This window comes from Nelusetta ayraudi, unplaced genomic scaffold (assembly GCF_046127955.1).
Source record: "Nelusetta ayraudi isolate G7.1 ecotype Tasmania unplaced genomic scaffold, CSIRO-AGI_Nayr_v1 ptg000059l, whole genome shotgun sequence".
NCBI classification, from domain to species: Eukaryota; Metazoa; Chordata; class Actinopteri; order Tetraodontiformes; family Monacanthidae; genus Nelusetta; species Nelusetta ayraudi.
In genome coordinates this window covers 3,624,623-3,640,855 of record NW_027466109.1, presented here as the reverse complement: position 1 = coordinate 3,640,855, position 16,233 = coordinate 3,624,623, and the positions used below count along the sequence as shown (strand labels likewise).

Below are 16,233 nucleotides of genomic sequence, written 5' to 3'. Positions count from 1 at the left end.
CAGTGAGTAGTGAATGTATATGAACTGAAGTGACAACCTATTGTTTCCCAATACAAAAACAAACAGCAGGAACACTGTGAACCTGCCACTGAGACCACAGCGCAGTAAAGACCTTGAAATGCAAAATGCTGTTTATATCGGAAGTAGAAACACACAATTCTAAAATAAAAAAAGAACATTTGTGTTGATGAGGGTTGGTAGGCACTTTGGAGGTTCAGTTGTTACAAACATCGTCAGGCTGCGTTGGAAGAGAATCTCCGCTGGATGGCCACAGCATGCTGCTTATATTTCCTGTTTTTGCTGAAAGGCAACTTTAAGTTCTGCTCCTGTGATCTGCACAACTTTATCAGTCATAAACACACTACTGCTCAGCACTGTCACCGTCTACTTTTCCTCAATCGAGTGCAAATATAGTTGTCGGACACATAAACTTCTGCACAAGTGTCTTTTTTTATCTTTTGTTTTGCTTCCCGTCGTATTTGCACAGAGACTTCATGAATGTTAAACTGGCTATAATTAAAAACAACAGTGTGGGTCAACAGTGTCAAATATAAAAAAGGGAGATTTGTCATACAAATCCTTTTTTTTCTTCTTAATTTAATACTAGCATTGTTAATGATGTAGCAGCATTCTGTGTTCTCTCGTGTTACCAACGTTAGGGAATATAAAGTTGTTGTTTTTTGTTTTTTTTTTTGAATGTAAAACTTGTAGAAAGAAATCACGCTCTGACAGGATAAGTTACTAATTTGAAAACTAAACTAAAATTAAATTATATTACTTGGTGTCTTCAAAAAAACATGCACAAAGGAAGACTCTCCTTTCTTTTTCTAAAACTTGCTTCCACCGTATCGATAACACTTCACAAGGGCTACAATTAAAACCTGAGCACACTTCGAAACAATAACAACACAAATTTAAATAAAAAACAGCTAATAATCATTAAAACACGTGCATAGAATGAGAGCAAAACAGCCTCTTTTTTAAAAATAAAATAAAATGAAAAAGTCACTGAATTGTATATCTCTACGATAGTGTCCCTGGAGCTTCCAAACGAATGGCATCAAGCTGAGGCCTTACTGGGAGCCTCTGTGTGTGTGTGTGTGTGTGTGTGTGTGTGTGTGTGTGTGTGTGTGTGTGTGTGTGTGTATGCATGCGTGCGTGTACGTCACAGCACACACTTCAGGGCAAGTCGCTTCCATCATAGATTACGGGCTTCTCCATGGTCAGATGGTAGAAAACTTTCTTGGAGATAAACCTGTTGGGAGAACGAATCTTACTGCAAATCCCATTAAAGTCTTCCAAAATCCTGTGCGACGGCAGTAAAAGCAGATTCAAAGCCAAGTCTCACACACACATACACACAAACGACACAAACAAGAGCTGTGCGGCTCGTGCGCTGTACTGTAAAGCCTCCCCCTATGAAGAGCAAAAGATGGCTGTATGTTCCAAACCTTGAAAAGGAGTTGTCGAAGATGAGTGTGTAGAGGCCGGGGTGGCGGACTTTCAGCTGGCCCTGGATTGTCTCTTTATGGGAATTGCAGCGAGTCAAAGGAATGAGGACCTGAGAGGGGAACAGAAACGCTGGGGTGAAGTGAAACTCGGTGCACAGGGGCGACTCGACCGGAGGTTGTGATGCAGGTCTAAAGTGCATAACAGTCCACTGAACCTTCGGTAGCAGCCCGACTAGTGTGTGTATTGACACATAACTGCATGTTGCTGTTGAGGACTGCATGAAAGACACAATACAATGCACACACACAGTATGCGTCATCACGTCCTACTTTGACGACGCTAAACCTGCATCTTTCAAAATCTGTAAAATGAAAAAACTGTGACTTGGAAGCAAATTGAGAGTTGAGGCTACGCAGCATGCTGATGACATTACATTAGATAGACACTTTACTGATCTCAAGGAGAAATTTGTGATATACAACGTGTTTATACAACCATGCTGCCATCAACTACCAACTAGCTCAACTAGTTTTCCCCAGGGAATTGCAGCCTGAGCGGGCGGCCTCCCGCTCTGCAGGGGGCGCTGATTAAAGAGCACCCAGGGTCAATCTAATATGTCCAGTAACAACTTTGTAGCCAATTGCAGTCAACTTGAGAATTGGCTTTGACTTCCTAAGATTGAAAAGCTTTCACTTCAGCATCTTGAAAACTTTAGTTTGTGGATTGACAGAGCTTCTGCTGCTGCTGCTGCTGCATTTGGCCCTCAGAACGTGTGCCGCTAACAGTCCATAACAGTAGTTTAGCATCTTTTGGTATCAGCGTGCAAAATACACGGCAATATTTGGGGTCGGGCGGGGGTCCCCATTCTACTGATTTTTACTCAATACCAATCGAAATGTCCTTAAAATGCAGATGACTTATAATAACCATGCAATATTTCATGAATACAAGCCATGACAGGGGGTCCGACCCCCAAGGCCCACTAGATTTTGCAACACAGCTTTATATCATCTTTTGTCTGTAATAAAAGTGTAACACCACTGGCCGTACCTTTGAGTTTTCCACCTGAACATCGTCCGACTCCCTGTAAAGGACGCTGAAAGAGATGCTCTTTGGCTCCGAGGAGAAGATCCAGCTGATGGCCGGGCCGCAGTCGCTCACGGCAACCGTGATGGCGCTGTAGCAGCTGGACTTGATAAAGAGCTCCCTGGAACCGTCTCCGAACTGAGCGATGTCGTCCAGGCTGAGCGAGACGGCCATGCTGAGAGCGGGACACCACCAGGGAGTCAGGGGAGGCATCAGTCACAAAGGTCAGAGGTCAAGACTGGCACACTCACGTCACGTCTCCCGATCTCAGCAGGTTGATCTCAGAATCCTGAACGGTTGGCACGTGCTCCTCGGGGTTATCTGGGGTCACGTCTCCTCTGTCGCTGTAAGGTAGGACGACAAACATTACTGAACAGGGAAGTCAGCAGTCTGAAAGTGATCAATTTACATTTATGTACTTTTTAAAAATGAAAAAAACAAACAAAAAAAACGTAGCTATTAAAATGTAGCTAATTATTAATTGATCATCAAGTTAAATAAATGATCATGGGTGTAATTGTAAATCTTAACCACAGAGACTGTGTGTGGTTGTGCATTTTTCAAGACGCTAGCAAGCAAAGATTCTATTTCTGCGAGTTTGAATATAAAATGTGAAATAAAAATCACAAACATTTACTAATGTCATTGTACATCTAAAGCATCTTGACGATGCACTCTACATATTTTAACGTTTTATTAAATGTAAAAATAAATAAGCGAGTCATTTCCTTCTATGAAAAGCATTGATGCTGATTCTATTTCTTTTTAAACAGTGCGACAAATTGAACCAACGAAAAGCGGCATCATGTTCAGCAAAGACATCAACCTGTGCAAAACACAGCGGAGGAGGGATAAAATCATTTGACAGAAGCACAAAGACACAAAAGCCGGAACAGTGAAAGGTTAGAGCCGGCACTCACACATCCAGAGCTCCCAGCGGCTGTCTGTCCTGCTCTCCATCCAAGGAGCCTCCCGTGGTCTGGGAATTGGTGTCGCTGTCATAGACGCCGTTGACCTCTTCCTCTGTGATAATGTCGAAGGCTCCGTCGTCGGACCTGTTGCTGGGTTCTGACACTGGGAGCAGGAAAAACACGTGTTAAACTGGATTCTCTGCGGCAAGAAGCAGCAGATTTTTGTGGTTAATACTGCACTGCACTGCACTGCACTGCTGGGGAAAGGCGTTGATGGGGAAAGGCGTTTGATTTGTGCCAAAATATTATGCAATTCTTTTTTCTCCAGCTTCCTGTTCATATTTCTTCTACATGAAAAACATATCTTTTTTCTGCAAATAATTCTGGCACAGACTTTGGGCTGAGGCTTGCTCTTCCCTCACCTGTCACCCGAGGAGTGGGTTTGTAGGGGGCGGGTTCGGGGTGTGGTTGAGCCCCGGCCTCGGGCGGAGGAGGTTGAGCGTCCGAGGGGCTAAGCTCCGCCTCCGTGAACCTCTCCACCACGGCGCTGTGCTGGCTGTAACAGTCCCGGCAGCAGCGCTCCTTCTTGCCGCTGTGCTTGGTCATCACGTAGTTGTTGCTGCAGTAGTAACAGAAGATGCGTCCGCAGAGCCTAAAAAAAAAAAAATGGTGTCATGGTATGAAAACATGAAGCAAGCGTCGCTTTCACATCCCATGAAGGCATCAAGAAATGTCAGCAGCTCCTAGTTTAGTTAAGGGACAAACGTGGTGTTAACCTGATTTTTTTGTTAAATTATTATTTATACATTTTTAATACACTTTTTGCTCCGTTTTTGCTCACCGGCAGTGATGTCGGCGCAGCCACCAGGTGAACTGGCCCTGGCAGCCCAGGCAGTGCGTGGCCTCCTTGTCCACCAGCCACCAGCGCTCCTCCGCCCGCAGCTTCTGCTCGAACTCCAGAGCGTCTGACTTCTGCCACAGAGCGTCTTTGTCCCTGGTTGACAGGACGCAACACGGATGAGTTTACCGTGGCACGTTTGATATCAGAGTTACAAGAACAACAACTACAAGAGTAGTTTCTTTTTACATTAACATGCCTAACAATTACTAAGTAGATTTATTGTGAATGATTATTTTTGTCTGACATTTAATTTCCATATTCTGGTTGCTGCGTCGTAATCCTTGTTCCAATATATTTTTCTTCTTTTATTGAGGCAAAAAAGCTTCAGAAATCAACATCATCATACAGTCTAACAAATCTACTGGTCCAGAATTGATCCGAGTTTTTTTTTTCTTCCAGATGGAAAAACATCTTGCACACTTTATTACATTGATTTAGGGTTGAAGGAATCAATAGCCAAGCATTTCAAAGTGGCGCTGGCAACAGTGTTGCAGGCATATTTAAATGACTGAAATGAAATAAACGAGTACATCCATGTTGAATGAAGTGCAAGTTTTAACTCAAGGTCTCAGAAGGAATGCCTGGGAAGGTGAAACAACCGCGGTGGTACGCACCAGGAAAAAGCGAAACCAGATGAGAAACCAAGTCATCGTGACCGTTCAAAGAAAGACTTCCCCTTCCCACCTTGACAACCCCCCGGCCCACGCCTCTCCTCCATGTCCATAGGATCAACATCACAGTGTTCATGTCAGGTGGTACCTTATGAGCTCGATGAGGCGTTCCTCCAGAAATGCCTTGGTTTTGTTGAGGTCTTCGATCTCCGCGGCCATCTTCATGCCTTGGCTCTGGCCGTCGTCCTCACTGGCGCTCAGTCTGCTCTTCAGCTCCTCGCAGAGCTGCTGTGCGGCCGCGTGGGCTTCCTCTGCCCTGAGGGATGGAAGTGCAGGGAAATTCAGCAGGCAGCTTGTCAGTGCGTGGGCGCAGGGAAGGATGAGCGGGAGCTTTTAACTCACCTGGTCGCCGCATCTCTCAGCCGATCGATCTCGCTCTCAAACTGTCGAACGGTCGCTTCGGCCTCCGTGATGTGAGCATCTTTCTCGGCTGTGAGCTGCATGAACTGCTCGATCGCAACCTTGATTGGGTGTAAGGAGCATGAAGCGACACAAAAACATTAGATTTACAAAAGAAATCAAAAATGTTTACTGAAATGCTGCAAACACACTTGTGTTAAATGTCATGATGTGTTTCATTCAGGGGAAAAAAAGCTGTATTGTCCTTATTTCCCTGTAACTTCAAGCAGAAGCATTAGATCTATGAATATGTTAATGCAACATTGAAAATATCGTAATTCACATCCAAAGAACAATAAAAAACTAGGAACTATTTTTTCATCACTCTCCTGATGTCTCTTTAAAAAAAACAACAAAAAAAAAAAAAACACAAAGGTGACGAGAACAATTGAACCATGAGCCATTGTTCGTAAGTTCGAGCGAAATGACATGCGGTTATGTGGGTTGTAGTGTGCTGGTTTCAACTGCCACTAGTTATGTCATGCAGCATGTACTTTCGTCTTGGGAACTCATTACTTTTACTTTTTTTTTTCCTGACAGCAGACTCGAAAGGTGTTCAGTGTTTGATGTTTCAAAGAGTTTCAAAGAGACAGACCTCTCCCTCTGTCACTTTGGCCTGCAGACTGGCCACCTTCTTCACTTCCTCCTGCAGCTGGACCTGTGCCTTGTCCATCTGCTCATTGACGTTCTGAAGGGGAAGAGGCACACGAGAAGTGAGAAGCGAGCGTCACACCTACAACTGACAGCGGTTCTTTGTAGAGCCACTGTGACTTGACGCGGCTCAGTTTTGGTTGATCTAGCCGCAGATCGAAGTCATATACATTCTGTAAATATCATGTTTATTTGAAAATCACAAAATTTGGCGTTTAGAATAATCTTTGTACTGTATGTGAATGTGAAATTTCAAATGATGCAAAACATCCTTAACTAACCTCACCCAGATATTTTCCCAATTCTGAATGTCTCATCGGTCAAAATAAGCGATTGAGCGCCGGGTGTACATAGGAAAGACATAATAACTGAACAACGTTATCCAGCTGGCACATCTAGATGGGCCAAGGTGTGACTTGGTGGAACAAGAGGCGATTACCTTAATGACCAAAATGTTCTGAGCCGCTCACCTTTAACATCGTCTGATGACTCATGCTCTCCGAGCTCATTTGGAACTTGATGGCCTTCACCTCCTCGCGGCTGGAGTCCTGGGCTTTCTTCGTCTGCTTCTTGACCTTTTCCAGCTGCTTCTGGAGGTCTGAGACGGCCCCCGGGAGTTTCTCCCTCTCGGCCAGCTCCTCCCTAAGCCGGTCGTTGTCCAGCCGCAGCTCTTCCACGACACTGTCGATTCGCTCCACCTCCTTCTCCAGCTCCTCGGCCTTCAGGACGTCTCCCTCCCACTGGCCCGTGACTTCGTCCTTCTCGGCACTCAGCTTGCAGAGGGCCATGCCCAGCTCGGCCATCTCGGTGTTGGCCCTGTGCAGAGCCTCGCGCGTCTCGTTGCCCTCGGCGGCGAGCCTGGCGCTCTCGGCCTTGTGCGTGGCCACCTCCTCTCGGAGGGCGGCGGCGGAGATGGCCAGCTCGGCGTGGGAGGCCACCTCTTTGTCGCGCTGCTCGCTCAGCGCTCTCTCCGTGTTCTTGCACTCCATCAGCTCCTTGACGTGATTCTGATTCAGGGCCTCCACCTGGGCTTTGAGCCGCTCCGTCAGAGTCCTCAGCTCGTCCCTCTGAGCTTCTGTCACTTCCAGCTGCGCAAGCGACCGCAGCTTCTCCTCCTCAAAACGCTTGGCCTTCACTCGGAGGTCCAGGATCTCCTCCTGGAGCCTCGCCGCGTCCTTCAAGCTCACCTCCAACTGGCCCTCAACCAGGGTCAGTTTGCTCTTCGCCTCCTGGCTCTCCTTTTCCTGAATGCCGCTCCTCTCCAGCTGGGATGTTTCTATCAGCTGCCTCTCAGAGGTGGCCCTCTCAAGCATCTCCATCTGCTTCACGCAGGTTTTTTCCACGTCGGCTTTCGCCGTCTCCAGCTCTTTCTCCCGGCTCTCCAGAGCGCCGACTCGAGACCGCAGCTCCGCGATGTTCTTCTCTTTGCTCTCCAGCAGCGTCTCTTTGGCCTGGAGCTGTTCCTGAAGGCTCATTTCGTTCTTGCGGGACGCTCCCAAGTTCTTCTCCAGATCCCCGATCTGCCCGTGAACGCTCCTCAGGTCGGCCTGCATGCGGCTGAGAGCTGCCTTCACCGTCGCTTGCTCCTCCCTCAGACTCTGGTTCTCCTGCTCCAGGCGCTTGGATGCGGCCTCTGAGAGCATGGCGGCCGCGGCGGCCTTCTGCAGACCCTCGTCCAGCTTGCGGTTCTCCTCGCGCAGGTGCTTTTCCTTTTCGTCCACGCTTATCTTGGCATCGTCCAGCTGGCTTCGGAGGTGCTTCTCGGAGGCCCTCAGGGCCGCCAGCTCGTTCTCCTGCACCAGCCGGTTTTCTGCCATCTCCTTCATCAGCTCCTCGTTCTTTTTCACGCTGTTCAGCAGCTTCTCATTGAGCTCCATCAGGTTGTCGCACTGCCTCTTGTAGTCTTCGGTTTTGGAGACCTGCTCTTTGACGTTGCACTCCAGCTCGACAATGTCGGAGGTGAGTTTGTCCTTGTCTTTGGTCAGGCTTTGGTTCTTGGCTTCCAACTGCTGTAGTGTGTTGTACTTGGAGTTAAGCTCCGCTTCTTTTCTCTCTAGCTCCTCCCTAAACGAGCCGACCTCTGCCTCTAAAGACTCTTTCAGGCCGCTGGCGTTCTTCAACATTTCGTCTTTCTCTTGGTTGGCTCTCCTTTTCACCTCCTCCACCTGCTCCGCCTTCTCCTCCAGCGACCTCTGCAGGTCTTGCAGCTGCTTTTGCAGGTTGCTCACCTCCTTCTCTCTCATAGTCAAAGCACCCTGAAGCTTATCAAAGGTATTGCACTGCACTTCCACTTTGGCCTCCAACTTGGCTTTCTCCTCTGCAGTAGATGCTGACAAGGCTTCTAGTTTTGCCTCACCGTCCTTCACAACCGAATCCTTGGCTTGCAGCTCCTCCTCGAGTTTCTCCACATGTCTCCTCTTGTCCTCTAGCTCAGCTGCAGCTTCCATCTTCCCGTTCTCTGCTTCCTTCAGTTTGTCCAACAACTCATGTATCTTCTGAGCTGAATCGAAGTAACTGGCTGCCTGTTGGCCTTTCTCATTCAGGATCTCGTCCAACTTTGCCAGGAGCTCAATGTTCTTCCCCTCAGACACTGACAACTTTTCATGGAGTGCCTGCCGTTCCGCTTCCTTGTTTTTCCCCTCGTTCCTGAGCGCTTCCACCTCTCTGGACAGAGCATCCTCTCTCCCTTGCAGAGCCTGAAGTTCTCCCTTGAGACCCTGTTGCTTCTCCTGGGCAGAGAGCGACACATCCAGTTGCTTCTGAAGCTCCACGACGACCCCCCTGAGCTCGGCAGCTTCATCCCCAAGCTGCTGGACCTTGTCATTTAACTGCCGCTGCTTCAGTTCCGACTGGTCCAGCTCTAGGCGGAGGTCTTCAACAGCATTAGTGTCTTCTCTGCAGGTAGGCAGAGACTCGTTCAGATCGTTTATCAGGCTCTGACCATAATCGGGACTGGATGGGAAGTCAGAGGCATGCTAGAAGGTTGGGAGAAGAACAGAGGGAAGCAAGAAAGATTAGATACTGATATTTTTGCAACACGGAGAGGGCATTAATTACTGCAGGTGGCTCTGCTTAAGATGTTTCTTGAAAGGATTATTCCCTTCTAAAGGCAATTCCTGCCCAGTTGTCACCAAGCACTTGCTTTTGAGGTAAAAGTAGGTTTGCGGTTGTGCAAGAAACAGGTGTTTGGGATCTGAATATATGAAAACAGCAGAGGGCACAGTTACCTGTGAGTAGGTGCTGGCTATGCTGTTAATACTAGAGCTGCGACTCGGTGGTTTCCACATGTGACTAGGTGAGTTCACACTTCCCAGTGTCCTCCTGCCGATGAAACACAGGCAGACAGTGGCATAATTTGAATCCACTTGATTCTATATATATATGTATCTATATATATATATATATATATATATATATATATATATATATATATATATATATATGTATATATATATATATGTATATATATATATATGTATATATATATATATATATATATATATATATATATATGTATATATATATATATGTATATATATATATATATATATATATATATATATATATATATATGTATATATATATATATATATATATATATATATATATATATGTGTGTATATATATATATATACATATGGTTGTTTTTTTTGTTTTTTTTAATCTTTTTATTATTAGACAATACCTTGCAAATGTGGGCCATGAGGCATCAAGGTCGTGACCCCTGGAGGCCACATCAAACTGAACCTCATTGAGTTCATACAGGTGATTGATGATGTCAACACTAAGGTGAGGTTTCAAGAAGGGGCTTCTTGCATAGTACCAGTCGCTGCAGGATGAGGCCGGTATGAGGGAGAGACAACTGTTAGTTTAGTCAAGAAATGGCATCAAATACAAGCAGCAAATTCAAACAACAAAATTAAAGAAAAGGAGAGAAAGAAAATATCAATGTCAAAACCAGCGCAATTTCCCACGCGAAAACACAGTCCCACCTGTCAACTTAATGTCAAAATGTTTTTTGATCTAACAAACCCAGTAAACCAATGAACGCAACTCTGACAATGCAGTTGTACCTGGTGACTTTCTTGTTCATAAGGCACTGCTGCAGGGTGTCAGCCAGCCGCTGATGAACGAGGGAGTAACGGATAAATGCTCGTCCTTTTCCCAGAGATGTCTTCAGCTTTTAAAGGAAAGGAAGGACAACGTGTTTTCATGAATAACTTGAAATCTAAATAATATATAATGTGCAAACCATATCATTTTATTTTACTTGGAGGCATCATTAGAAAAATGTACGTACATACAAAAGAGGCTTAGTAATGTAAAAACTCTGTCAAACAGCAACAATCTTGTAGTACTTGGATTCCATACATTAGCGTGAATAAAACGGTCAAAGAAATAGTCAAACCTCAGTGATGCATTTCACAAAGCGGATGCCATCATTTGCTCCTTTGACTTTTGCCAGACAGTCATTGAAGTATTCCCAATAATCCTTCTTAGTTCCAAGAAAAGTGCTCTTCTCCTTCTGGTCAAACTGTAAAAAAACAAAACAACATTCAGACGTAAGATTTAATACTCTGTAGATTCCTCCCTTTTGGGTATCATCCCATAAAGAACAACTATAAAAAAAAAAAAATACTGAAAACAAGCCCAGTGCACCCTACCTGTAGGAGGTACTCCAGTTTGTAGGAAAACTTATGTAGGTTTGTGCTGTCATCAGTGATTGGCTCCCCACTTTCCCTGTACTCTTTTGCGAGCTCTGCAACAGCCTCTGAAATTAAACAAGATAAACAAAATTAAAAATGATAAAGGCTGAATTAAATCCCAATAAAAAAAGGCAGTCAGAAAGCAAAAGTTAAATGGTCTAAAAAAAAAAAGAAAAAAAAGAAGAAGTGATAATACAGGTAATGTCGAAGCCTCTTAGCAGATTCTGGACACATAAAAACGCATCTCAGTTTTGTTCAAGCTAGCCTGTAAGTCAAACACTTGCCTCGAATCCATCGCAAAAGCTGAAAGGGAACCTGTGATGGGTGCACCCTCAGCACGCACTTTCTCTCTCTCTGCATGCTGACAAGGGCTTCCACCACACCCTTACTTACAACAAACAGCTGACACACATGGTTTTTTATAAAATAACGTGATGAGCAGCAGATATCAGAGGGATCCACATGTGAGGAGTGCTAAACTGGACCGGCTGCTAACACAACAGGAGAGCCTTCTGACTCTCCTCTCTGCTGCGTTTAATCACACCACGTCAGCAACAACTGCCTGCAGCCGGCCTATTCAGACACATTCACGCACATAAAGCGGGCGTACCACGCAGATCTCTGATAATCCTCTGCAGTTGGCTCTCCCCTACAGTTGCCTTGTCCGCCATGGCCCCACTGCCCTGTCGCTGTCTCTCTCTGGCAGCCATGGGGGAGGGTCACGGGGTCACATCAAGCCTGCTGAATCAGAGAATCAGAAACGCACAGGAACAAATGACTGACATGAATGTTTCGACATACTGTACACTCAGAGACACGCTTGACTCATTTTTTTTTTTTTTTTTTTTTTACACATTCACGGCAGCCTTACGAAGACTGTATTTCCCAGATGTGTACATAAGACCAGATAAGATAAGATAAAAGATGAAATAAGACAAGACCCTCAGATATATAAAAATAAAAGCATCACAAATAAAAAAATTTGATTAAAGCTGCGTTGTAAAGTATGCCTGAAAAAGTACTCATAAGTCCCACTTTCTTGAAAAATCCAGCAATGACTCCTTGTTTTCTAAATATTTATGGTTTTATCATCAAAATTAAAATGATAACATCTACAGGCGCACTACATAAATATGACAGATTTCACTGACAAATTCTGGGCACTGACGTCGCACGTCCATCCATTCACCTGCCGGTGGCCGTGAGTAACGCGGAAGTAAACAAAGCACGTAACACAAAACGACGTAACGAAAGGAACGTAACATTTAACAGGACACCCTTGGTCAATTCGACCGCTGAACTTTTCAGAATATGTGCACAAAACAGCCCCTCTAATAATTGAAGGGGAAAAAAACTTGTCAGACATAGAAACTGATTTGATTCGAAAATATTAATGGCTAAAAGCAACCAACAGCTAACTGGGTCACAACAACAACAACAACAGCGCTTGAAACTCAACTGTTAACAGTAGCGTTGTCGCTTCAGTCACCCGTGTTATAAGCTGATTTATGTAATTTTATCAGAAGTTTAAGCACTTAAGAAAGGTCGAGCAGCGAGCCGTTTCTTATTCGTTAAACAACTTTTTGCTGGGTGAACTGTCGCTGTATTAAGCTAGCCGTGGCTCTAATGTTCTAAGACCAAATTATTTAAAAGGTGACGTTGCATCACCGACAGCGGTAACCTCTCAGCCTGAACCGTTTCTACACCTTTGCAAGTGAAAGGAATAGGAAAATAACAAGTCCGACATACTTTCACAGGTATGGCTCAGCTCCATAACAATCCAGAGGATTTCATGTGCGCATCCAAACCTGAAATCAACGTGATCGACACCTGGCCAGCCACTGACATAGTAGAATGTCACCGCTAGAGCCAATCAGAACGAGGTTTAGAGGCGGGACAAAGGCAAGGCTTCGGTTGTGTGAGCTGGATAAACACAAATGTCATGTGATCACGAAAAGTCGTCTCACTTGTCAGGAATTCTCTGTTGCGTTGACCGCGAGGAGCCGGGGACAGTTTCACAGTTTGTTCCAAACATGTTCAATGTCCTGCCGAACACATAGCAAAACCTTTAAATTAAGTTCAACCATTTCCATATATGTGTATAATGGTTTCCACAGTCCTTTTTTAAAACAAACAAACAAACAAACAAACAAACAAACAAACAAACAAAAGAAAGACGTATAATTGAGACAATCGAGGAAGAACAATAGATGGTTAATCGGATTAAAGGATAAAGTTTAGTCATTTCTCTTTTCTCAGACAAAAAAATTCACTCAAGCAGATCAAGGCGAGTAAAATTAAGTTGTGTCCAGCAGTGGGAGGTCACTTAATAAAATTCTAAAACGCATAAGCAAAAATGTTAAATGAGAACGACATCATGGGGGATTTAGGCAAAAAAAAAAAAAAAAAAAAAAAAATGCAATTCATAAAACTCTGCTTTAATCTGGCAGACGCATTGAGAATTCCTTGCTTTCTTCTTCGGGATAGCTGAACAGACTCCACCAGGAGGCCACCATGTCCTCTTCTTTAAAAAGTACAGAAAAAGGAAAAAAAAAAAGTGACACGCATGCAGGGAAGAGGAACAGATACTCTAACCTTTGGAGATCATATGAGCACATGGGCGTGTGTTTTTTTTAAATTCTTTTTTTTTTGAGGAAGGTGTAACATCAACTAAAAGGATCACACAGGTTTCATCAAGCACAAGGTAGGTCTGACTTTGGCTCCTGCAAATGACATTCTCCGCATTTTATTGCTACAAAGGTTTAGCCATGGTTAAGAGCTTAATGACACATCTGGTTAAAGATCTTATATAAAGCTAACTTGTCTATTTTTTCTAGAATCCACATATAAAAGGATGAGCTACCCCTCAAATGACACCGTATATGACGCCGACTATACAGACGAAGTCTGTGAAAAAGGTGAAGTGGTCCAGTTCGGATCCATAGCAGTCCCTGTGTTTTTCTCAGTCGTATTCCTGCTGAGCCTGGTGGGAAACACCCTTGTCCTTGTCATCTTGGCTCTTTATGAAAACCTAATGGCCAACCTCACCAATATTTTAATCCTGAACCTGGCTGTCTCCGACCTCGTCTTCACCGCCGGCCTCCCCTTCTACGTGATGTACCACATCTGGGGGTGGTTGTTTTCTGAGCTCCTCTGCAAAATTGTGAACTTTATCTTCTTCACGGGCTTCTACAGCAGCATCCTCTTCCTGACCACCATGACCATCTACAGGTATGTTGCGGTTGTCAACCCGCTCTCTGACCCTAGCACGAACACGACCAGCACTGGCCTCGCCGTGTGTCTTATGCTTTGGATAATCAGCGTTGGGGCGGCCATGCCCTCCCTGCTCTACACCTCACTTATTACCATCCACCACAAGGACAAACACACCCAGGGCTGCGAGTTCAACGCCATCCGGTGGAAAATCATCAGTAACTCGCAGCAGAATATTTTCTTCTTGGTTGCTTTCGTGGTGACAGTTTTCTGCTATGTACGAATACTGTGGAGAATCAGAGGGGCCAGATCAAACACCAGGAGCAGAGCGGTGAAGCTGATCTTTTGCATCGTGACCGTGTTCTTCCTCGGCTGGGTGCCGTACAATTTAACTGTCTTCATCACAATTTTGGAGGACACTCAGTTTGCCCTGATTGAGGACTGCGAGGCAAGCATCCATCTCGAATATGCATTCCAGGTGAACCGACTCATTGCTTTTTGCCACTGCTGCTTGAATCCTGTTTTTTATGCCCTTGTTGGGGTGAAATTCCAGAGACATTTGAAGTCCATGCTGCACAAGATGTGTGTTTGCAAATCAAACAGTCAAACTGCGGAGGAACAGCCGATTCCAATGCAGCGTATGTCTCGTGGGTCAATGTACTAGATACTGTTCATGTATTTGCTTTTAGAATGAATAGATAAATAAATAAATTAAATAATTAATTAATGAAATAAAAATAAATAATTAAATAGTTAATGGATATATAGATAAATAAAAATATGTATTCTATTATACTGTAGAATAAACATTTAAACAAACAAATAAACTAAGTTTGGTATTTTCAATTTTGATGGTTTTTTTTCTACCACTGTGTTTTGTGCAAATCTTTTAAATATGTATTTTTGCTGAATTGGTTAATATTGCTTTGTTCCATATCATTCATATTTAATATTCTTTATAGTTGATGTGTTCCAAAGTTGTTCCTGCCATAAAAATCAAATGTTTGCTCTTATTTCTCTTTGCAAGAAACAAATAAACAAGAAAGGCTAAAAACGGTTTGTAATTACATTGAATTTACATACAATATCAATTCATACTATCGTCATTTACAATGTATTTGAGTTTGCTATAATGTGGTCATAACACTTGATCTTTATGTATTTCGCTTTCAGTCTGTATTGATTTACTTAGACAGAATAATTAAATATATTTTTATGGGAAACAGTTAAGCTAATTTGAAATATATCATAAAGTACACTTTACTCATTACTCATTTCGTGGCCTACATTGGCGCTTGACAAAACAGAACCAGCACAGTCAAACTGCCATTCTGCTTCTGGCCAGAGGATGGCAGAATAGTTTGTTTTATGACATTCTGGCTCCGTAATCGTGTGTTTCATTTAACGTCTCTCTCTCTCTCTCTCTCTCTCTCTCTCTCTCTCTCTCTCTCTCTCTCTCTCTCTCTCTCTCTCTCTCTCTCTCTCTCTCTCTCTCTCTCTCGTGTCGTTTTACATTTGAGAACTATTTTAAGATGTGGAAAAGTGGCATAATATGGGACCTTTAAGAGTAAGGCTTCAAACGGCAGTTATTGACTATTTAATGAAACCGATGTCCAAAAGCAGAGTTTAAAAAATATGCACATCAAGCAAACTGGGAAATTCCTATTTCAAGTGATGTCTCTTGGACACAGTTTTCCTCCCCAATTTCTATCTGTTCTGCACAACTACCTGTATATTCCGTCCTGCTGCCCACTCCCCACTTTCTCCTGCCAGTAGACAGGATGTATAAAACAGTTAGCAGAATTTTCCTGTGCCAACGAGCAACAGGGGTCCCCGCTCCTGCAGCTCAGATCACAGTTGATCCAGGCATTAAAACCTTACATTTATGGGAAAGCTGTGTACCTTTACGGTTTCACCCGCTTGTTTCACCGGGTTTCAGATTAGGCCTGTCTCTGATCTTTAAAAGGCAGCAAATAAAACTTGTTAATGAAAATGTATTTTCATGAATACATAATTTTTCACAGGCTGATTTTATGCAAGCATTTTATTTTGAGTCCGTATTTCCTGCACCCCATGATGAGGACCACTCTCTAAAGTAAATTGCATTTTAGATACTGGTGAATATCGTCATTTAGGCTCACATTTAATGCATTTTCTTTTTTAAAATATAATTATAATTATGTTTTGCGTGGTTTTGGATCTGGAGACAGTTACTGCACGAACATTAGCTCTTCAGTCATGAA

The 16,233-nt window shown here is 43.8% G+C and overlaps 2 protein-coding genes across 5 annotated transcripts; one reads left to right on the top strand and one right to left on the bottom strand.

Moving 5' to 3' along the window:
• Window positions 1-793: 793 nt before the first annotated feature.
• On the bottom strand, window positions 794-12,769 carry fyco1a (FYVE and coiled-coil domain autophagy adaptor 1a). 4 transcript variants are annotated; one of them, XM_076039316.1, is made up of 18 exons: window positions 12,527-12,769; window positions 11,388-11,515; window positions 10,736-10,842; window positions 10,480-10,605; window positions 10,145-10,251; window positions 9,757-9,900; window positions 9,299-9,392; window positions 6,542-9,046; window positions 6,016-6,108; window positions 5,364-5,482; window positions 5,110-5,277; window positions 4,291-4,443; window positions 3,872-4,101; window positions 3,459-3,612; window positions 2,790-2,882; window positions 2,503-2,713; window positions 1,452-1,561; window positions 794-1,255 (listed from the first exon to the last, which is right to left on the bottom strand). In XM_076039316.1, exons 2-18 carry the CDS (start codon window positions 11,485-11,487, stop codon window positions 1,180-1,182), a joined length of 4,590 nt encoding a protein of 1,529 aa, XP_075895431.1. In that variant the 5' UTR covers window positions 11,488-11,515; window positions 12,527-12,769; the 3' UTR covers window positions 794-1,179. The 4 variants fall into 4 exon arrangements, with proteins under 4 accessions (XP_075895431.1, XP_075895430.1, XP_075895432.1 ...); XM_076039315.1 differs by having other exon boundaries at window positions 11,388-11,518; window positions 12,527-12,768; XM_076039317.1 differs by lacking the exon at window positions 12,527-12,769 and adding an exon at window positions 12,237-12,493 and having other exon boundaries at window positions 11,388-11,518.
• A 153-nt stretch (window positions 12,770-12,922) lies between these two features.
• LOC142897196 (chemokine XC receptor 1-like) lies at window positions 12,923-15,396 on the top strand. The gene is made up of 2 exons (XM_076039329.1): window positions 12,923-13,481; window positions 13,615-15,396. Exon 2 carries the CDS (start codon window positions 13,632-13,634, stop codon window positions 14,652-14,654), a length of 1,023 nt encoding a protein of 340 aa, XP_075895444.1. The 5' UTR covers window positions 12,923-13,481; window positions 13,615-13,631; the 3' UTR covers window positions 14,655-15,396.
• The last annotated feature ends 837 nt before the right edge of the window (window positions 15,397-16,233 follow it).